We start from the raw sequence: 23,951 nt of genomic DNA, 5'->3' as shown, positions 1-23,951 counted from the left end.
AAAACCCCTCAGCCGAGCGGGCCCTGTCCCCCCAATAGTACACCGCCTGGCACACTGACCCTGCAACAGGCAGTCAGCATGGCCGTAAGCACACAAAAAAGGTTAACCAACGGAAGCAGGCAGCGCACCGGGGAAAAACCAGGCAACAGGCTATTAACCCGAGCCTGGAGACTGCGGACGAGACAGGCGCCAGAGGGGACAGCTGAACACAGCCGCCCCGGCGGAAGGAGCGGAAGCTGGCGGTGTTGCATGACCAAGCCTCCATTCAAAAACCCCCACCCAGAGGGGTTGAGGCAGAGAAGGCTGACACGATTGTGTACAGGTTGGCATGGCCGTAAGCCATTACGACAGTGCTGAGTAAAACGTACCCAACCAGGGTATCCATAGCGCTTAACCCTGTGACACCCGGACCGACCTGGCATTTTTCCCCCTGAAAAAAGCCCAAGTCCCTCAGGGTACCAGACCAGCAGATCTGCATCCCCGGCGGACAACGGGTTCAACTGATCCGGACCAGCGTGACCAGAACCAGTCCCGTGCCCTAACCACGCCGACATGCCTACTCCAGGAGAAAGGGCAGATATGCGTGTCGATCTTAACATGAAAAGAAGGCGCCACCCAGACGTTCGGGCGAACCGCGCCTGGTGGCCCACCCCAAGGGCGTGAGACCCCTCTACATATGTTCAGATCCATTCCGTCATCATCCCCCAGACATGAACGAGAATCCGTCGATAACCAACCCAGGTCGTGGGATGTGGTCGTCGGAAGAGGAAAAACCCCCATCTCAGTTGCTTTATAAAAACGCCGTTTTAACCACAAGCAACCAAGGCGTGCCAGTCAGTCGCCTGTTTACAGTGAGCTAGCACTATACGTGCGTCGGGACACACCCCCATCAATGAACAGGTTATTTAGACCTGTCATTGAATCCCCAAGGCGCCCAGGGGAACGACAAGAGGGGTGTGACACTTCCTAACTCCAACACTTTTTGAATAGAAAAGAAGGAAGCATCAACAGTATGTATCCCAGTCTACACAGCCGGGGGTAAAAAAATTTCACATTTTTACATCCCACCACCCTCCCATAGGAAGGAGACGGGGATCCCCAGAGAGACTTCCCACGCGAGCTGTACAGATTGAAAAGAATATATTGCACCTTGAGCCATGTAAAAAATTGGTTTTAGGGCTCTCCGGGGAAGAGGCACTGAACCCATACACACTCAATAATCGAATTGAATCGAATACATATACAATAGAATAGGACACCTTCTAGAGGGTCCACTCACTTTGACAATCTGAGGAAGAAGGCTCTGTACTCTGATGGAGGCTCCCTCACATGGAAGGAGGAGTCCGAAGTCACAGAAGGCCCGAATAGGCGCTTGGTGAGGAGGAGCCCTGACCACCCCCCTGAAACAGATCCATCACAAGGACCTGAACAGCACACGGAAGTCCTACCAACAGAGACGCGCACGGTGACGTACTCTATGGCGGGGGAATTTCTGCGGTGCACACGCCCAATATTCCAGGCCGTGGTACCAGGAAACCCCCCCCCCCCCCCCCGTAACGTGCCGAACCGCAACGTGACGGGAACCTTGAAGGACAGGGGGTGTACCCCTGACCGACAGAAACAAGGGGGAGAGGAAAGGTTACCAGTTCACCCCTTTACGACCCCACACCCATGATACGATGTAATGACAAAAAGAGAATATGACACAGTCATAGTCAGCTCTATGAAGCGTTTGACAGCTCCACACAGCGCATGAGCTAACCTGCTATCTGATTTTTACTAAGGAAAAAACTCAGAATAGAGAGGGCTCTAAGAGCCCCGGTCCAACATACACATGTGCTTCTGTGGCCAGTCCAACCCAGTTGTAGGTCACATGACACACACAACCCATCATCACCTACAAAAAATGGCAAAAACACTCTACAGAGGAACGCCGTTTTTCATAATGAGAGAATACATAATTCTCTATTAGTATCGGCCACAGGCCTTGCTAAGCACACACGACAGCGACCAAACAATCTTTTCTTTTAGGAAAATAAAGTTTCTCCAGCAGTTTTAGCACAACCTCAGCAATCAAGCTAAGGGTTACATCGCATCCCTACCACACAAAAGACACAATGTAGTGCAACATGTCTGATAGGAGGATGAAAAAGTCCCCAGGGAACCGGGGGGAAACACAATCCTCTTATTTTACCCTTAATACGGCCAGTTAAAACAGGAAAACCTGTTAATATGTGAACACTGTTCATTGTCATCACAGGCTGAGAAAAGAACATTCTTTTACTCACTTGTCACTAAGCATAGCTTCATAGGTTAGTTACCTTAGTTGTGAGTACACGGTACATATAAACACACATGATGTTCCTCACACAACAACCAGATCATTTTCACATCTGTAACAACCCGATTTGCACGGAGAAGCTAACTGCCAGTGACAAAGACAGTTCACACATAACTCGCGTCGTATCCTAAATGCATTGCAGCAACACACGTTTTGGGAAAACATCGTTATTCACAAAACATTTAGAAAGGTAAAACCAAGGCGGTTAGGTGGTCGAGCAGAGATTGCGTTCGTCACCAGCTCCGGAGCTGTGAGCTTGGTTCGCCTGTTCGAATCCAGCTCACAGCTCCGGGGTTGTCACCAGCTTGGCTGGCCGTCTGCACTGATACAATTGGCTGTATCAGAGGGTGGGAGAAGCTGGCGGGGTGGGTCCGGGTCGTTGTAAACAGCGACTCCTACAGTTCGGTCGGGGCGCCTGCTAAGCGCGGATTGGACGTGAGGGGGATAGTGTGGTCCTCCCACACGCTACGCCCTCTCAATGAGAATCCGCGCTGCCAGGTGAAAAGAAGCGGTGATTGGCTGGACGTGTGTCGGAGGAAGCACGTGGTAGCCTCCACTCTCCCAAATGATCTGACTGTGGGGGGTAAAGCGCAGCGACCAGGAAGGGACTGGGAATTGGCATACGACTAACATTGGGATGGGAGAAAATCGGAGGAAAATGGAGGGGGAAAAAGACAAAAAAAAAAGAAAAAAAAAAAGGTAAAACCAGAAGACGTGTTATAAGGTCTGGTCAAACCTTGTCCTACCCGGAACGTAGATCAGCGAAGTGCAGTCTCAAGACACCGTAGGAACACAGCCGTCCTGTGTTGTTCGATCCGCTCTACCCGTCGCAACGGTCCCTTTGTTGACGCAATCCTTGCCGTCCTGGCTCAGGGCAGGGTCGACGAACATCCCCTGTCAAGACGACGTCGTAGTCAAGAGTGTAAAACATGTTACAATCAAAGCACGTACAACAGAGTAGCATTAAGCTAACGGCCGCTCCAACCGTCGGTCGCTATTACCCCTGCTCGCGAGACGCCGAGCGAACGGCGCACGCGACCAGAGGGGAGCTCACGGCGGCGCGCGAGTAGCAGAAGCTACCTCGCGCTGGCCTTGTCCGATAGCAGCAAGCTAACGTTTCCTAGTGATCACAACAGCTAGCGCCGCAGCTAACAGCTGACTGGCTAACAGTAGGCCCAACCTCTGTAGGCCCCGCAGTGATCCCAGCAGGCTAACGCCGCAGCTAACAGCTGACCGGCTAACCGTAAGCTAAGCAGCTATCACTTGAACTTGTACACAATGATATAACACTCACCCAGACAGGCCGTCGTTCTGAAACCCTCCTCACTTTTTAAGAGAAAAGAGAAACAAGATGTCAACACAGCTTTACAACGGTGATTTTACCAACACCCGACGGAATCAGCACAATACCAAACTGGCCTGTGTAGCTGACTTGAACATGGATCTTCCGCTAACGAACATCCATGCACATATCTCCTCGTGAAGGAATACTCTCATTTGGATATGAAAGAAGGGGCTACACGGTGACAGGGAGATACCCACTCGTCCAGAAAACACAGGGATCACCAGTGTTAATGGTCGCGGCCCACTAGTTAAAACTACAATGGTCTTCAGACCAAGGTCTTCTGTCGCCTAGGTGGCTGAACAAAGGACCCTAGCCTGGGGCCGGTTTCCATAAACATTGTCAAGTAGCCCCCATAGCACTAATACACAAGTGAAGCCCGCCAGCAACAGTACTCACCCAACCTGAAACCCACCGCTTCTCACAACAGCGGCGCGTCCGACAGTTCAGCTGTGGCCTGACAGGTTTCACCCCAACAAACACAGCAAGGAACTGCAGTTGAGAAGCATGCAGCGGCGTGCTCCCAATACGAAAACCGGTGGAGGGTTTTTAGAATGATCACCATCTTCCAGACACTCCAGTGACGAAGACAACATTGCCGTATTTTTCTCGAAAATAGTGAGAGAGAAAATAAAGATATGATGTCAACGTATCTCCTTGTTCTTCCTTTCCTTGTAAACAATATTTTTCTCCACGTCAAGTGGGCATATGAGCAACACGTTGCTTGTGATGAAATTTGAGAAGGAGATGAGTGTGTGGCACCACCCCTGCTTATATAGGTAAGCGGATGGGGGTGTGGCCAGATGAATGCTGGCATTTTAAAGGTACATTTGTGAAATTATTCAGTGTATATATGCTGAAGCGAGATATATGCAATGAACGCTGAGCGTGAGCTAGGTGTGAAACAGAACTGCAACCTCTGTATGAAAAGTGCTATACAAATAAAGTTATTATTATTATTATTATTATTATTATTATTATTATTATTATTATTATTATTATTATTATTATTATTATTATTATTATTATTATTATTATTATTATTATTATTATTATTATTATCTACCAGGACCAGTAACTAGTAAAGTGTTATCTACTAGGACCAGTAACTAGTAAGGTGTTATCTACCAGGACAAGTAACTAGTAAGGTGTTATCTACCAGGACCAGTAACTAGTAAGGTGTTATCTACTAGGACCAGTAACTAGTACGGTGTTATCTACCAGGACCAGTAACTAGTAAGGGGTTATCTACCAGGATCAGTAACTAGTAAGGTGTTATCTACCATGACCAGTAACTAGTAAGGTGTTATCTACTAGGACCAGTAACTAGTAAGGTGTTATCTATTAGGACCAGTAACTAGTACGGTGTTATCTACTAGGACTAGTAACTAGTAATGTGGTATCTACCAGGACCAGTAACTAGTAAGGTGTTATCTATTATGATCAGTAACTAGTAAGGTGTTATCTACTAAGATCAGTAACTAGTAAGGTGTTATCTACTAGGACCAGTAACTAGTACGGTGTTATCTACTAGGACTAGTAACTAGTAATGTGGTATCTACCAGGACCAGTAACTAGTAAGGTGTTATCTATTATGATCAGTAACTAGTAAGGTGTTATCTACTAGGACCAGTAACTAGTAAGGTGTTATCTACTAGGACCAGTAACTAGTAAGGTGTTATCTACCAGGACCAGTAACTAGTAAGGTGTTATCTACTAGGACCAGTAACTAGTATGGTGTTATCTACCAGGATCAGTAACTAGTAAGGTGTTACCTATTAGGACCAGTAACGTGTTATCTACCAGGACCAGTAACTAGTAAGGTGTTATCTACTAGGACCAGTAACTAGTAAGGTGTTATCTACTAGGGCCAGTAACTAGTAAGGTGTTATCTACTAGGACCAGTAACTAGTAAAGTTGTATGTACTAGGACCAGTAACTAGTAAGGTGTTATCTACTAGGACCAGTAACTAGTAAGGTGTTATCTACTAGGGCCAGTAACTAGTAAGGTGTTATCTACTAGGACCAGTAACTAGTAAAGTTGTATGTACTAGGACCAGTAACTAGTAAGGCGTTATCTACCAGGACCAGTAGCTAGTAAGGTGTTATCTACTAGGATCAGTAATTAGTAAGGTGTTATCTACAAGGACCAGTAGCTAGTAAGGTGTTATCTACTAGGATCAGTAACTAGTAAGGTGTTATCTACCAGGACCAGTACCTAGTAAGGTGTTATCTACTAGGACCAGTAACTAGTAAGGTGTTATCTACTAGGATCAGTAACTAGTAAGGTGTTATCTACCAGGGTCAATGAGTAGTAACATTGTCATTCTGTACTACCCTTTTTGGTTTTACTGGACCTTTGATCTACACATATATCCTCCAAAGATTCTGGGAAAAAAGGTTTCAGGTTAGGTTTCTCTAATCTAATGCTGCTGAATGCACACAGAAAGGAGAGATACGTGAGAAAAGAGGAGCTAGAATATGTCAGTCTTTTACACTAGGCTTCCTTCTTTTGTTCTTATCTGTGTATCATATCTGTGTATGAACCACTCAAACACAAGACTATAAAAGAAGCATAAGAGGTGTTTTTCTTCTGCTACTATAGGTATCACATGTTTGGGGAGGATGTTTACCGGCTGAGGGTTCTTCTAGAGGGGCGACCTGCTGAGGACCAGACCGTGGTCTTCCAGAAGGAAGGCAACTATGGAGATAACTGGAACCACGGACAAGTCACCCTGAACAACACGGCTAACACACTGGTCAGTATAGTAGTGTTTACAGTAGTCTATCTGAACAACACGGCTAACACCCTGAACAACACAGCTAACACCCTGAACAACACAGCTAACACACTGGTCAGTATATATTAGTCTATATAGCAGGGGTGGCCAACCCGCGGCTCGCGAGCCGCATGCAGCTCTTTGCCCGTCAATGTGCGGCTCTTCCATCCATTCAAATAAAAATAAAAATATTTTGTTTACTTTTTTTTTTTTTTTTACTTTTAACATAAGGACGTAGAATAAACATTTACATTTTTTTTAGATGGTCCATTTGCATGTTCTTGGTATCTGAATCTAGGGACATATATGGATCAGTGTCAGAAATAGTGTGTCTGTTACTAGGCTTGAGTACATTGTAATGAACCAAAGGAGAATATCAATTCTATTTAAAAAAAAATTTATCTTTGACTGTGAATAACACCATGCTAAAATTGACCAGACCTGACAAATCTAAGCAAATGAATAAATGGAAGATGATTAAACAGAAGGTTTTGTAGATACAGTACTGAATTCTGCCATCTTTTTTATAATGTAAATTTCTCCACCATTTTTCATCATATTGCAACACCGTTTTTTGCAAGACGTTCACAGAAAGGTAGAGAAACTAACTGCGTTCTGTTTTATGGCAATAACGTTCAGGTTTGTGGGAGATAATCCCAAAAAATAAGAGAAATAAAAAAGTAAATCCAGAAGTCAGATGATTGACAGGGGCTGGTGTGAGCTGGGTAGGGTAGTTTTTCGAAATTTTAAAGCCCTGAGTCTCTTCCTTCAAAAGACTACACTCACTTTTGGATGTGCCACTTCCTCCTGTCAATTTGCGCCGGTTTCCGACTCAATGCCCTGAGATTTCTATAATCTTATATTTCACTAATAACAGTTAAAATAATTGGTAAACAAACGTAATGCTGAAAATATACACTTTTACTGTATATCTCGGGCTTAAGAGGTTAACCCTGTGAGGCCCAAATTAAAAAGACATTAGCAACATCAGAGGCCAGAGGGTGGGACATAAACACATTTACTATCAAATAGCATTGTGAGGCTGAACAACAGGACCAATTGACTATACATGTGCTTAAAGGGGAACTATCTTATAAATGGCCTTTTTTCAGTGTTTACCATTGTTTCTTAGCTATGTGGACTTATATTAATAGGATCTATGTCTCTAATTCTCATATTGGCGCATTCTTCCAATTCTCCTCTCACAATATTCACCCTCACTGAACTGAGTCATCTGAAAATGTGCATATCTGTGATGTCAGAGATTTCTCAGCTGCATAATAATGTGGCAGTTGATGTGGCAGTTGGCACCAGGCCACACAGTGGTTGGAGCCCAGCCTCAAAACGGTTTTTGAGTACTTGATTAGAAATACAAATGCATTTTTTTTTTAAACCTAGGTGTTCCATAGACTCACAGGAATTGTGTAAAAGTGCCCAAATAGTCAAAGAAATGGTAAAATAGTTCACCTTTAAATTTTTTTTAATAAACATTATTTATTATTTTATTTTTTTATTATTTTTTAAACAAACACATAAACAAACATGACAACACACGATAAGATATACAAGCATTAATTGTCAGAGCACATCCAATGAGATCACATTTTAGTTAATTGTCTTATATAAGATATACCCCTAATACCTGTTATCTAAAAACCTACACACATATGCTCCAGCTCGAACCCCCCCCCTCCCGGACCCCACCTTGGGAAGTACCTCCACTATCCCTCGCACCTAACCAGACACTACCATTATAAGCTAGCTTTTATTCTCTCCACCACTTCTAACCACATTGACATTTTGGATTCATTGAGACCCAGAATTCTTGCTGTAGATATTTCTTGATAAATCACATCGAGATATGTAAGAAACCAAACTTTCCGGCACATTTTTTCCGGTTGAAACCAGCGTGATGCGATCAGCTTTTTAGCTACTGTGATACCCGATAAAACCAATCTCTTTAGCTGTGGATTCACTGCAAACTCAAAAACATCATTCAATGGTAATACCGAGGGATGTACAGGTATATTCCAAGATACGAGTTTTGATAATTGTTGGGTCACATCTTTCCAGAATGCCTTAACTGGTGGGCAGTCCCAATACATGTGCATAAATGTCCCTTCGTCCCCATTTGTACATTGGGAGCATTTGGAGTCTTGTTTAAGCCCCATTCTGCACAGTCTTATAGGAGTCAAGTATGTCCTGTGAATATAGTTAAGATTGATTTGTTGATGATCCGGGTTCCTTGATGTAAGTCGGACATTTGCCCAGGCTCCTTGCCAATCAAAGTCATTTTCCAGGTCTGGTATATCCCTCCTCCAGACAGAGTCTAGTTGGAGGGTTTCATACGAGGACGTTAGTAATTGATGATAAAATTCTGAAACAAAACCTCTCGATGTCTCTCTTTCGTAGAAGAATTTGTGGTATCTGTGGTGTTCAATTGGTATGTCTAATGGAACACCGTGAGACTTCAAACATAGCTGTAACTGTTTGTAAAAAAGCCATGTGGACTTGGTGAGATTACATTTTTTGCGTATTTCTTTATCACTACAAAAACCCTGTTTGTTAAAAACATCCCCTAATGAGTGTATGCCTTGCTCTTCCCATATAGGGAATCTTATAGGTCGTTTTTCAATTAAGAGTGCATTGTTATTGAATAAGGGAGTATGATTGTGCCATTTATGTGGGTTAGGATTTTTTTTTTGTGATTCACGCCATATCCGGATCGCATGAGTAATTATGGGGCCAAATTTCCGTTCACAGTGCTTGATTGGTAGTTTAGTGTATGCTATGTCCTTCAGTCTATGTGGGGCTACTATGTTTTCTTCTAATTTTCTCCAGGATACTAATGCTTGGGGGTCAAACCATGTTGTCAATGGTCTTAATGTGTACGCCTTAAAATATTGGAAAAAATCTGGAAATGCCATGCCACCATCTGCTTTATTTCTCTGTGCGGTGGATCTTTTTATACGTGGTGGTTTGTTATTCCAAATAAATTTGTATGTGGAGGAGTGTAATCTTTTCCAGTAACCCTCTGGAGGGGGTAACGGTAGCATTGAACTGAAGAAGTTGATTCTAGGTAGTACATCCATCTTAACTATTGATATCCGTGCTTGTACTGTGTTTTTAAGTTTTGCCCATCTATCAAGGTCGTCTTTGATTTTGTTTTGGATTTTTGTGTAATTGTGCTTCACCGTTTGTCTTATGGTGGGGAATATTTCCACTCCCAAGCATCTAAAATGTTTTACCATCGGTATCTCTCCTGGGAGGGTTATATCTTTTTTTGCAGGGGTGTTAAGTGGAAGGAAAGCCGACTTCGGCCAATTTATCTTAAATCCCGATAAATCACCAAAGTCCTCAATCAACTTGAGCAGATGAGGCAATGTGGTGTTGGGGTTTTGCATGAACAATATTACGTCGTCCGCATATAAACAAATTTTTTGTTGTGTGCCCTTGATTACGATTGGTTCTATGGATTGGGATTGTCTTATATATTGTGCTAAAGGCTCTAATGATAGATTGAATAGTCCGGGACTAAGAGGGCAACCCTGTCTGGCAGAGCGTGATACCGGAAAGATTTTGGAGATGATTGTGCCTGTTGTAATCATGGCCGATGGGTCTTTGTATAATACTTTAATCATATCAATGAATCCTTTTCCTAACCCCATCCTTTCTAATACTGCCCATAGATACGACCATTCCAGCCTGTCAAAGGCTTTCATAGCATCCAGGGACAGCATCGCCTTAGGTATGGTGTCATCCTTGTCGGCATCTAGTACGTGCAGTATTCGTCTTATGTTATCAGTGATCAGGCGGCCTCTTGTGAAGCCAGTTTGGTCCGGCTGAACTAAAGACGTCATATGCTTTTGTAATCTGATGGCTAATACCTTAGAGTACAGTTTGATATCGGTTCCGAGGAGGCTTAAAGGTCTATAACTACCGCACTCGTTGGGGTCTTTGTCTTTTTTAAGGAGGACTGTTATGAGTGCAATATTGTCATTCTTATGGAAGTTCCCCTCCTTGACTGAGTATAAGATCATATTTAGTAATAAGGGTCCAATTATGTCCCAACAAGAAAGGTACATTTCTGATGGGATACCGTCTCTTCCAGGAGCCTTACCACTTTGCATTGCGGTTATGGCCTTCTTGAGTTCCTCTAGTGTGATCGGTGTTTCTAACTGTTTAGCGTCATCCTCTGAAAGTTTAGGGAGAATAATTTGATTAAGATATGTGTCCATTTTGTTTTGATCGAAGGTCGTTTCTGATTTATATAAGTCGGAGTAGAATTCTTTGAATGTATCGTTTATTTTTACAGGGTCTGTTTCAAGTACTTGTTGTGCTCTAATGGTAGTTATATCTGCAAATTTTGCATTAATTCTTAATCGCATGGCTAATAGGTGACTAGGTTTGGAACCATGGGAGTACTGCTGTTGTCTTGTGCTGCGTATTTGTATTTCCGATTGTTGTCTGTATATGGCATTGATCTCTATTTTTAGTACGTTAACTTGATTCTCTAGTCGAGTTGAGTTGTTGTATTTTAGAGAATTAAATAATGTTGAGTAAAGCGTTTCCAGCTCAGCCAGTTTTGTGCATTGATTCTTGCGCATTTTGGAGGAAAAGCTATCCGTGAAATCTTTGATCATTCCCTTTACCGACATCCATAATATTCTGGGGTCTTGCACCGAGTTTGCATTCTCCAGTTGGAATTCTATAAGAGCTTCTTTGAGTTGTGTAATGAATTCCTTGTTATTAAGCAGCATCGAGTTAAATCGCCATCTTGGGGCTCGGGAGGATAGTATACCAAATGTACCTTTAAGGAGTAAATAACAGTGATCTGATAGTGCGTTGGGTATCATTTCCACTTCATAATTATCAAATAGTCTCTGTGATGCAAAGACATAATCTATTCTGGATAATGTATTATGTCTCGCAGATCGACAAGAGTACTTTCGGGTCGTGGGATTAAGTAATCGCCATCGTCATTTACACCTGTAATCTTCGACCAATCCTTTAATGCCTTAGATGAATTCTTTTGTTCGCTGGAAAAGGCGAGGTAAGATTTGTCCATCCTTGGGTTCCAGATGGCATTAAAATCCGCACCTATTATAAATGAGTAATCGGGAATGTCTAACATTGCATTGGTTAGTGTAGTGAAGAAATCCTCTTCGTACAAATTTGGGGCGTATACCGCTACCAACGCTATTTTCCTGTTCTTATGTACAATCTTAGGTATAGTTATCCGACCTTCTACATCAGACCATACTCCCTTTAGTACAATATTCAACTTACGTTTAATGACTATGGCTACACCCCGAGTTCTCGTACCAATAGAAGAGTGACTAATATTATGATATGTGTTGTCCGCTAATTTATCTATGTCTTTCTCTAGAATGTGCGTTTCGCTTAGCAGAGCAATGTCCACATGTTCTTTTTTCATCAGTGTGAGCACGCTTTTGCGTTTGAGTTGGTTATTTATTCCCCCGGTGTTCCATATCATTATATTCAAACTAGCCATAATCTATACATGTTGTAGTGTAATTTTTGGTAATGCTTCTGGAGTGCGAGGCAATAATAGATACATCCCACTAGTGAGGTCCCGTTGAGAGCCGAGCTTAAAAACATACATATATACAAATAAAAATCCCCTTCCCTTCCCTCCCATCGAGAGTCGTACAGGATTGTGTTCCATGAACACAACCTTTGCGTATGACTCCCTCCCTTGCACCACCGGATATCCCAGAATGATCCAATTATCCTTAACATTCCTATGTATACCATAGGATCTAACACTCTAAATTCTACCATAAGTAGAATGTCGACTGTGGCTTGGCCACTTTCCCGTAAAATAAAAATGTAAATAAGATAAAACTAAAAATAAAGACCAAAAATAAGTTTCAATTATCATGCCCTAATCACTTACATTTTATATGAACTTGTGTAATTTATAGTAACCCATGAATAATATGGAGGTATTGAACTGAAGAGAGAGCCTCAATAAATCAGAGAAAACGGATGAAAAAAAAACAAGTAAAAGGAAGAGAACATTAACTTAGATCTTAAAAAGCAGTTTTTAAATACGTATATGCAGCATTTCCCCTGACCAGGGGTGGGCGATGATCCGTTGTGTAGAATGTTATTTCAGCCGGCCGCTGCTATGATGGTTCTGCGGTTCTGCAGCTAGATGCTGTTGATTATTCCCCCGAAGGGCTTCTGGTAGAATGTCTGGCCACGTATTGCTGTTATTCCAGAATGTTCCTTATATCAAAGAATGCTTGTTCTAGATTATTCAAATGTCGTTTTTACAGTGATCGAATGTTCCAGTATGTTCTGGAGTGTTCCAATTTTGAATCCAATATGTCCGCAATAATAGAATCCCGACGGGGAAAGCATTCAATAACTCTGAGCTCGTAGGTCTCTCTGTCCCAAATCCTCGGTTCATTAAAGATTATACTATATGGTGCCCATGCATAACAGAGATTAAAAGGCAATTTATACACTATCCTGCGTGTTGTGCAGACATGTATTTGGCTGCATCTTCAGGCGAGTTGAGGAAAACCCTTGCTCCTTTTTTATCGACAATGCGAAGTATTGCAGGGTATGTTAATAGGGGTCTGTATTTCTCCAGATAGAGTTGAGACATCACCGTCTTGAACTTGGCACGCAGGTCCACTACATCACGACAATAATCTTCAAAGCAGTGTATTGGTATATCCATGTATTTCAGATTGCCTTTCATCCTGCGAGTTTCACGAATAATAATTTATTTTATTCTGACTTGGCGCAGGATAACCAATATCACTCTGGGCTTAGCGTTATTGTCACTGGATCGGGTCCCCAATCTGTAGCACTGTTCCACCTCTGGTACTTTAGGAAGGATCTCTGTTCCCAAGATTTTCTGTAATTCTGTGGCAAACTCTTCAGGGTTTGCACATCTCACTGACTCGTCCAGACCGACTATACGAATATTCAGCTTGCGTTTTTGATATTCCATCTCGAATATTTTGGCTTTCTGTTCTTCATTGATTCGCTTAAGCTCCATCGTTATATCGCTGAGCTCCGTATTGAGTTCTTTGTAGTTTCCCTTCATCTCAGCAGTTAGGTTAACGTTGATATGATCTACTTCTTTGTAGATTCGAACGAAATTTTTTTGGTGGACTTCCATACCTGCTTCCAGAGCCTCGGTGCGTTTAATATGTGCGTCGGCGTCCGCTCTCAGCTCTTCTATTTTGCCTTCAATAGATTCTTTAATAGCATCTAATTTTTGGGTTATTGTCTTCTCCATTTCCTCCATTCTCCGGATGATATATTCGGTGTCCGCGGAGGTATTTGAAGGGGTTGAACTTGAAGCGGCCACTGTCAAGTCTATATTTTCTGCTGTATGCCGCATGAATCCTGCTTCCTTAGGCGGGACCTCTGCGACTGATTTTGGTCTCGTTGTGTCTTTCCTTGTGTTCGGCATCTCGATTATTTTGGTCAATATAGTTAGTTAATAATCTCAGTTGATATATGCGTCAAGTTTTAAACGCATTAATGGTTTATAAATATGTTTTTAAAACGAAAAAAAAAATAACGGGTGAGCAGCTGTGTCACATGCGACTTACTCCATTCTAACGCTAAACCGGAAGGCTAAAAGTGATTTTGTAATTTTGCAACCGTGGGTCTCACAGGGTACTTTTAACCCTGTGAGGCCCAAATAAAAAAGACATTAACAACTTCAGAGGCCAGAGGGTGAGACCTATAAACACATGAAGGGTGCCGTGACTGAAAAAAAAGTTGAGAAACGCTGGTATATGGTGTGGCTCTTTGTGGTACCACAGTCAGTGGCGGACTGGCCATCGGGACGTTCGGGACGAATCCCGATGGGCCGGAACCAAAGTGGGCTGGTCCCAAAAAGAAAAAAAATATATAATTTTTTTTTTTTTTTTTTATATATATATATATTTTTGGCCAGTGTGTGGGCCAGTGTGTGGGCCACTAATGTGGGCCGGTGTGTGGGCCAGTGTGTGGGCCAGTGTGTGAGTCGGTGTGTGGGCCACTAATGTGGGCCAGTGTGTGGGCCGGTGTGTGGGCCAGTGTGTGAGTCGGTGTGTGGGGCACTAGTGTGGGCCAGTGTGTGGGCCAGTATGTGGGCCGGTGTGTGGGCCGGTGTGTGGGCCAGTATGTGGGCCAGTGTGTGGGCCGGTGTGTGGGCCAGTGTGTGAGTCGGTGTGTGGGCCACTAATGTGGGCCAGTGTGTGGGCCGGTGTGTGGGCCAGTATGTGGGCCAGTATGTGGGCCAGTGTGTGGGCCGGTGTGTGGGCCAGTGTGTGGGCCAGTGTGTGGGCCAGTGTGTGGGCCAGTGTGTGGGTCGGTGTGTGGGCCGGTGTGTGGGCCAGTGTGTGGGCCAGTGTGTGGGCCAGTGTGTGGGCCAGTGTGTGGGCCACTAATGTGGGCCGGTGTGTGGGCCAGTGTGTGGGCCACTAATGTGGGCCGGTGTGTGGGCCGGTGTAGTGTGTGGGCTGGTGTAGTGTGTGGGCCAGTGTGTGGGCCGTATGTGGGCCGGTGTGTGGGCCGGCAATAAAACAATAAACAAGTTGCATAAACTAAATCAGATTAAAAATGATCACAGTTCTGGTTTGCCTTAAGATGCAGTTTAAGATGGGTCTTGAACATGGAGTATGTAGGGCACTCTCTAATCACAACTGGTAGGCTATTCCAGTAGTTACCACCTTTTGATTTGAAATCTTTATTTCGAACATGCAATGAATACAAACAAACAATAACAAAAGCAAAACACAACTCAATCTACATGTTCGAAAAGGAGTAGGAAGAAGTATACACTTATTTAATCCTACCCCTTTTCCACTACTCAAATGAGTGTACTATTTTTCTTTTTTTTTAATTATATTTTAGCATTTTTACAGCTTTTTCATGGTCACGCAGGACCGACAGAGGAGAGGGCGAACGGGAGGAGAGGTGGGGAGGACATGCGACAAATAACGACGGGAGCTGGGATCAAACCCGGGTCGGCCGCGTAGGTGCGCGAGGCACTATGGTACGCGCCACGAGGGCGCCCCATGAGTGTACTATTTAAAAATATAAAAAAGAAAAGAAATATATATATAACCTTTAACAGAGAACATAGTTTTTGCAAAGGTAGTATACCGAAAAGGCACCTTACAGTCCCCTCTACTGATGGCCCTAGTGGTAATGCCAGTGTCTGCTTTCTGTTGGATGAACTCATTCAATGGAGGAGGGGCAAGTCCATGCAGAACCTTGTACATGAAGCAAGTATATTTAAAAATTTGGAAATTCTCGAAACTTAGCATGTTATGTTTTTCTAAAACATTACAGTGATGAAATGAAATTGGTTTCCTATCAAATACTTTTATGGCTTTTTTGTAGAGTAATTATATTGGTGTAAGAGTAGTGACATATGAAAGAGACCAGTTGATAAAACAGTACTCGATGTGTGATAAAATCATTGAATGCAGAAACATCCTTGCAGCATTTTGTCACTTTCTTCACATGACTTTTTGAAGGTCAATGTAGAGTCCAATGTGACCCCAAGATACTTGAATGAATGTACAATGTCCAGCTCCGCCTCTCCCAGAAACACATTAGAGTGAGTGACTTCTACTGGTGACTTTGTGAACATCATACACACTGTTTTCTTGGTGTTAAGTGAAAGACATGCTTTTGTTAGCCAGTCTTGAATGAGACATGAGACATCAGTGAATGAGATTCACGTTTCCTCCCAACCGCGAGTAGGCCTAGAAGCGCAGAAATGGAGAACACAAAAAAAATTTAAGGGTGGAGCTGAAAAAGCTAGAATTAAAAAACTAAAATTGCTAGTAAAAGACGCAGAACAATGTTCTAAAATTACAGACATGTTTAGTAGAGGAAGGGCTGGCGTTAGAGTAGCTGCTGCTGCTAATGATGATGAAGTTCAAGTGGAAGGAACCAACAGTAACATAACAGGTGCGTGCAGTAGCCTAGTGCATATTCTACTGTTGGTGTCTGCCGGTTCATGAGGGCTAGCTAGCCTATACTAGCTCTTGCAGTGATTTAAGTCATTCTATTACAAGACAATGTGCTTTCCGTATTCCTGATTCCTTACAGCACGTGGACGTAAATAGTCGTGACTCGAGACGTTTTTTTCTCTGACTAAAAGTTTAGTTAGCAATGTTAGGACTAGTGCCCACCACAGCATCAGAAGCTAAAGTGCTAACCTAGAGAGCCAATCAGAACCTAGGACGGGCTGCAAATTAATCGGCTACTAATATTATAATAGTAAATACTAAAATAAAATACTATTATGTTCCCTTCCAACTTTTCATGTTGATATAATATTGGTAATCTAATTGATTGAATTGATTAGTTGCCATTTTACATGCTTAAATAAGATGTACCTTAGAATTCCCAACTGTTAGCCATGTTCTCGATCTGTATATGATTAGTCTCATCTACATGTTTGTAAATAACCACAGCTAACTAGCTTAAGCTAACAACTAGGTCAACTACTACCCCGTAGTTGAACAAATGTGATTGCATATAACAGCTAACTGCTACAGCTAAGTTGGTAGTTAGCCTATTCCATTAATGTTGAATGTATTTATGAAGGTTGTTGATGGTGGTTGGCGCTGAATAGCAGATATGATTCCGTCAGTCTGCCACAGGGCAGCTGTGTTTGCTGATGCTGCTCACCACCACCAGTAGTGTATGACTGTGTGAGTGTGAATGCAGACAGACAGACAGACAGACAGACAGACAGACAGACAGACAGACAGACAGACAGACAGACAGACAGACAGACAGACAGACAGACAGACAGACAGACAGACAGACACACAGAGAGAGAGACATAGAGAGAGAGAGACACAGAGAGAGACACACAGAGAGAGGGAGAGACACAGAGAGAGAGACACACACACACAGAGAGACACATACACAGAGAAAGAGAGAGAGAGAGAGAGAGAGAGAGAGAGAGAGAGAGAGAGAGAGAGAGAGAGAGAGAGAGAGAGAGAGAGAGAGAGAGAGAGAGAGAGAGCGAGAGAGAACAGGCTCTTGGAATGGGTGTCTGGGAGGAAGTGGGGGGGCCTTTCGATGTTGATTAAACGGCAAGCAACTAATGTCATGAGTGCCAAATTAAAGGACAATAAATCCAATCTAACTGAAATTGTGTAGCACAGACCTTTCTATGGATCAAAACCTCAATATTATTATGGTGTAGTTAATACTTCATGTATCCTTAATCCCTAGGCTAATGAGGCACTAAGATGTTAGTAAAAAAAAACATATGCCAATGACAGGAAGTAACGGTATATGTATGTGTGTGTGTGTGTGTGTGTGTGTGCACTGTGCACGAGTGCACATCTAGGGGCGGGGTGTAGATTTGGTCTCCCTGATGTTGACTCCTTAGCCACAGCCTTGGGTTGTTTAATACTGGACAAGTGTTTCATAACGGCCGTTGTGTGGGCCGGTTTCGGGGCCGGTGTGTGGGCTGGTGCGTCTGAATGTCCCGGGCTGAATTTGTGTCCCAGTCCGCCACTGACCACAGTAATATTTGTGGCTCTTGACTGGTTGGCCACCCCTGCTCTATAGTATAGTAGTCTATCTGAACAACACGGCTAACACAGTGGTCAGTGTAGTAGTCTCTATAGTAGTCTGTCTGACCAACACGGCTAACACAGTGGTCAGTTTAGTAGTCTCAATAGTAGTCTATCTGACCAACACAGCTAACACACTGGTCAGTATAGTAGTGTTTACAGTAGTATATCTGACCAACACAGCTAACACACTGGTCAGTATAGTAATTTCTATAGTAGTCTATCTGACCAACACAGCTAACACAGTGGTCAGTATAGTAATCTCTATAGTAGTCTATCTGACCAACACAGCTACCACACTGGTCAGTATAGTAATCTCTATAGTAGTCTATCTGACCAACACAGCTAACACACTGGTCAGTATAGTAATCTCTATAGTAGTCTATCTGACCAACACAGCTAACACACTGGTCAGTATAGTAGTGTTTACAGTAGTCTCTCAATTCCGGTTAAATTCCCACTTCTCCCGGGCAGTGTGTCGATGTGTCCTTGAGCAAGACACCTAACCCCTACTTGCTCCAGATTAGCAGATTGGCACATTGCATGGTTGCCTCCGCCGTCGGTGTGTGAATGTGTGAGTGAATGTGAGTGAGTGGGTCAAATGTGAAGAACAAATTGTAAATAGCTTTGGATAAAAGCGCTATATAAATGCACCATTTACCATTTAACACACTGGTCACTATAGTCATCTATCTGTGGTCAGTGCAGTAGTCTTTCTGAACCACACAACCCACACAGTGATCAGTGCAATAATATCTGTGGTCCGTGCAGTAGTCTCTATAGTCTCTCTGGTCCGTACAGTAGTCTCTCTGGTCAGTACAGTAGTCTCTATAGTCTCTCTGGTCAGTACAGTAGTGTCTCTGGTCAGTACAGTAGTCTCTTTAGGGTCAGTACAGTAGTCTCTTTATGGTCAGTACAGTAGTCTCTCTGGTCAGTACAGTAGTCTCTTTATGGTCAGTACAGTAGTCTCTCTGGTCAGTAGTCTCTCTGGTCAGTACAATCAGCACATGTGTGGAAAACATTGTACCCAAAAAAAAATGCAGAACATTCCCAAACCAAAAACCCTGGATTAACTGTGATGTTCGGTCCAAACTACATGCCCGCTCCACTGCATTTGTCTCGGGCAACGCTGAGGACTACAAGAAGGCCAGATACGACCTGCATAGATCCATCAGCGAGGCCAAGGGACAATAGAGACAAAAGCTGGAGGGATTCTACACCACCACTGATTCCCGCCGCATAGCTCTGCATTTAACACGGTCATCCCACACAAACTCTCTGCTAAAATCCTCACTGTGGGTTTGACACCGGCTCTCTGTAACTGGGTGCTGAACTTTCTTACAAATAGGCCCCAGTCAGTCAGAGTCGGCAACCGGACATCAGGCACAAAGGTTCTAAGCACAGGGACCCCCCAGGGCTGCGTGCTGAGCCCCCTAATGTACACCCTCTTCACACATGACTGTGTGGCCTCCCAGAACAACACCAGCATCATCAAATTTGCAGATGATACTACAGTCATAGAACTGATCACTGGGGGAGCTGAGGACGCGTACAGAAGGGAGTTGGCGGAACTGGTGGCCTGGTGTCAGGACAATAATCTCTCCTTGAACGCAGACAAGACCAATGAGATGATTATTGACCCACGGAGGAGGAGTGTACAGTACACACCTCTGTACATAGGTGAGACGCAGGTGGATAGGGTTAAAACTAGGGATGCTCGATATTGGCTTTTTTACCGATACCGATATACCGATATTGTCCAACTCTTAGGGTGCTTTCTCACTCACCATCGGGGTCGAATCAGCTCTGTTCCGTCCTCGTTCCGTCCTTGGGTGCAAACCCCCCCCCCCTCTCCCCCCTCTAGTTTGTGTACACACTTCAGTCTTGGTTCGCTCCGGGTTCTGTTTACGGTTTGCGTTTTGAGCGTGTAAGCTTGCCGTAGGCGATGTCACGCTCGAACGTCAACAGGAAGAGTTTAACACACAGTGGTGGAGACTGGATGCTGATATAAAAGAAACAAATAACCAATAAATATGAAGTTATATTTGAACCTCTGTTGTCAAGCCTTGTCAATATAACCTACCCCCCTTTTCTCACGAATGGAACTGGTGTCGTGTAGTGCGCTTTGAGCGTTTTCCAGGGTTAACGCTAGCTTACGCTGACGCTAGTTAGCAGCCAACATTAGGCCATCGCTTGCAGCAATTATATTGAATGTCATTGATCTACCGGTCGATCACGGCCGACTGGTTGGGCACCACTGGTCTAATAGAAATAAATGCATTCGAACAAGAAACCAATGTATAGACATAGCAATGGAAAAAGAATTGCCAGGCCTAATGCGAGCAAGGGAAGTGTTGTGCTTGTAACCAGATAGCAAAGAATTTGTGAATCAACGTTGAAATAGGGTTAGGCAGAAATATTGAATCTATGTTGAAGCCTGACATCAAAATTATACAAATCGTTGTCTATGACTTACATGTTGAATCAACGTTAGGTGTCAACCATAACTGATACTATATCAATGTTGATTCAACCATCATCTAAATGGTAATCTACATGGACATTTTAGTTGATTTTATATTGAATCAATGTTAGGCATCAATGTTTATTCAACCATAATCTAAATGGTAATCTACTTGTACATTTGTAACTTGTACATCTACTTGTAACTTGTAAAGTTAAGGAATCAATACTGATTAATGTACATTTTACATTAAAATATTGCTGCTGATATGTATACATCATAACATTACATGTTTGTTTCCTGCTGTTAAACACACTATTGTTGTTAAAAATTCTTATATGACCATATTTCCAAAAATGTGTTAACAAAAATGACAACATAGCTTTAATATGAAAATTAATTTTTTTCTTTCAAGAGGGTCTCATCATACGTCCACAGTGACCAGTTAACCTTTTACACAAACATTAAATAACAGACCTTATAACAGACCTTTCATTAACAATACTATATATAGCCACTGCCAGAATATTGACACACGTATCGTGTGTGGTGAGCAGTGTTGTGCTAGTTACTGAAAAATAGTAACTCAGTTACTTTACTAGTTACTCATTTAAAAAGTAACTACGTTACGTTACTAGTTACTTACACCCAAAAGTAATGCGTTACTGTGAAAAGTAACTATTTAGTTACTTGAAGAAGAAAAAAATTGCTCCCATGCAGCCAGATACAGATACTCAAAATCTGTTGATCAACTTGACAGTTTCCATTCACATCAATGAACTCTGCTAAGCAATGTGGTCTAGATAAACACAAATCTGACACAAACACAAATGTCCCGACGTAATAAGAAATGCACCGTGCCTAATTGCTCGGGGAGGTTGCGCGCATGCACGTTTAGGTTGAGCGCATGCACGTTCTAGGTTGAGCGCATGCACGTTCTAGGTTGAGCGCATGCACGTTCTAGGTTCTAGGTTAGGAACAGCCTTGATATCTGTCGCCGGAGCGTTTCATTAACAGTCTTGCAACGTTGTTTAAGATATCAATCGTGCATTGCAACGTTAGAATAGTTAGGATATCAATTGTGCATGAAAGGACTATATTTATATTGTTTGATTAGTATTGATGAGATTCCCTGGCAGATTTGTAGTCAGAAATCAACTGATCAACTTGAGTTTCCATTCATTTACAGTCACATCACTGCACTCACCAGTGTCTGTCGAGATGTAAAGTTAGTCCTGCAGCCCCTTAAACATTTTCTTTGTTTCATTTCCATGTTGTACTGTATATTCTCTCTCCAAGTAGTTGAAAAAAGTTTTCCGTGCCATTTGCTGTGTCGCCTCGTATCATTCTACGCGGGTGGCGAGTGGATTTGGATGAGTCCTCGTAGTTAACATTATACTCCAGTATCTTTGAGCCAAAACACAAATGACATAACTAAAATGTTATTTTCTTTTCGCTCGACAAAAGAGAAATACGCGAGTAGCTGCCTGGGCGCTGCCATTATCAGTCAGGAATCTCAGGAATAGTAAACAAAACACGCCCCCAGCATAGCGTTTCCTCGCAGCCAGGCAGACAGGATATGAGGATAATAATAATAATAATAATAATAATAATAATAATAATAATAATAATAATAATAATAATAATAATAATAATAATAATAATAATAATAATAATAATAATAATAATAATAAATAATAATAATAATAATAATAATAATAATAATAATAATAATAATAATAATAATAATAATAATAATAATAATAATAATAATAATCACTACCGCTCGCTATCAATCTACGCCGTATATAACGCAAATAACGCAGTGACGAACCATTCAGTAACGTAAGTAGCGTTACTGAATTTGAAAAGTAATGCGTTAGAGTACTATTTATCGCAAAAAGTAACTTCGTTACTGTAATGCGTTACTTTGTAACACGTTAGTCCCAACACTGGTGGTGAGCACACGCATTCATGCACAACGAAGACAAGATTGCGTTGTCTCAATCATTTTAACTATAAATTTATGAGCTCAAAGTATGAGCTCACTGACTGAAATGTCCAACAAAAAGCATCAATTGTCAAATAATATTGATCACATTAACTAGACTAGATGTTTTTGAGGAAATTAGAAAGGGAACAACAACTTAACCCTTGTGTCTGATCAGATTCTTATTTGTTTGATAACTTTGCAGTGATTATGTTTGTAGCCAATATAATATGTGGCATAATCTTTTAATTATCTTGTATTTTTTTTTTACTCTTTCATAAATTGTTTATTCAACTTCAGCCCGATCATAACCACCACATATTGTTTTTTTTGTCATATTTAACAACTCTTTTCAGAAAAGTGGGAGTATTTCATTACAAAAAAAATATAAAAAATGGTTATGATCAGGGCTGAAGTTGAAATATTTATGGAAAAGAAAGTGGGAAATTATTTCAACATAATCTTTTTATGGAGTTTTTCAATTTAGTCCCGTAATAAGAGTATAATACTTTAGTTTTCAGACACGGGTTAAATAACAATGGCAGAGGATTTGAATTTAAACACAGTGAAGCTCAGATGATCTACAGTTGTCCACGACTTATCCTCCAAGGCATCTGCTATATAATAATCTTCAGATTTACTTAAGTGTTATTAGTAGGTTACAGCAGTAAGCATTAGTTCGCTCAGTCAATTATGGCCAATTCGTTTTATATTGTTTAATACAGTTAAATAAATAGATAAATGAAAAGCTATTTTTTTGTACCCCCCCCCCCCCCCCCCCCCCCCCCCCCACTGTACCGAAAATAATACCGAACCGTGACTTCAAAACCGAGGTACGTACCGAACCGTGGATTTTGTGTACCGTTACACCCCTAATGTTTCTATAACTCTCTCCCATATAACTCTCTCCCATACCCTTAACACCAACCGCTGAAGTGCCCTTGAGCAAGGCACTAAACCCCCAACTGCTCCAGTGGAGTTGCTCAGTGGTCAACAGTGTCAGACTGTGGTTGTACTGGGCAGCTCCCAGGTGTGAATGGAACTCTGTGAATGTGAAGCAGGGCGTAGCTGAAAAAGAGCATCCGTGCTCAGCGAACCTACCCTGAGTAAATAAAGGTTAAAATTAAATAAAAACACTGCAAGAACAGGCTGAAGCAGCAAGTCATTCAAGTAGATGCCGTCCATGGAAGAACAGTGTCCATGAGGGTAATTCCTTGTACTGTATGAACCAGGGAAACAGTGTGTGCTGGGGTACCCTAAGTTTGACTCTGGTTCGCTTGACTTAAGTTTGGGTCACTTCGGTTCCTTGAGATGCCTCCCTCCCGGTCTGGCGCATAACGAAGCCACTTCTTGACAGTTTCGCTGTAGTCCTGGTCGGTCAGCTTGGGGTCAAACTGTCGAGCAGCAGCTGATAGACACAAAAATAAAAAAGTGAGGAAGAGAGGT

At 42.4% G+C, this 23,951-nt stretch overlaps 1 protein-coding gene across 1 annotated transcript in view; it reads left to right on the top strand.

Annotated features, from left to right (window-relative positions):
* tmprss15 (transmembrane serine protease 15) overlaps positions 1-23,951 on the top strand; it is a gene marked incomplete at both ends in the record, with an annotated part of 325,512 nt that overhangs the window by 117,610 nt on the left and 183,951 nt on the right. Inside the window, one exon of the mRNA XM_084320458.1 lies at positions 6,289-6,442. Within this exon, the coding sequence (XP_084176584.1) occupies positions 6,289-6,442 (154 nt within the window). The remainder of the gene's footprint in view (positions 1-6,288; positions 6,443-23,951) is intronic.

The sequence above is a fragment of the Notolepis coatsorum genome (assembly GCF_963971535.1).
Source record: "Notolepis coatsorum genome assembly, chromosome: 8".
Taxonomy (NCBI): Eukaryota; Metazoa; Chordata; class Actinopteri; order Aulopiformes; family Paralepididae; genus Notolepis; species Notolepis coatsorum.
The sequence above is the reverse complement of the archived record's forward strand: the minus strand, read 5'-3'. Positions and strand labels throughout refer to the sequence as shown.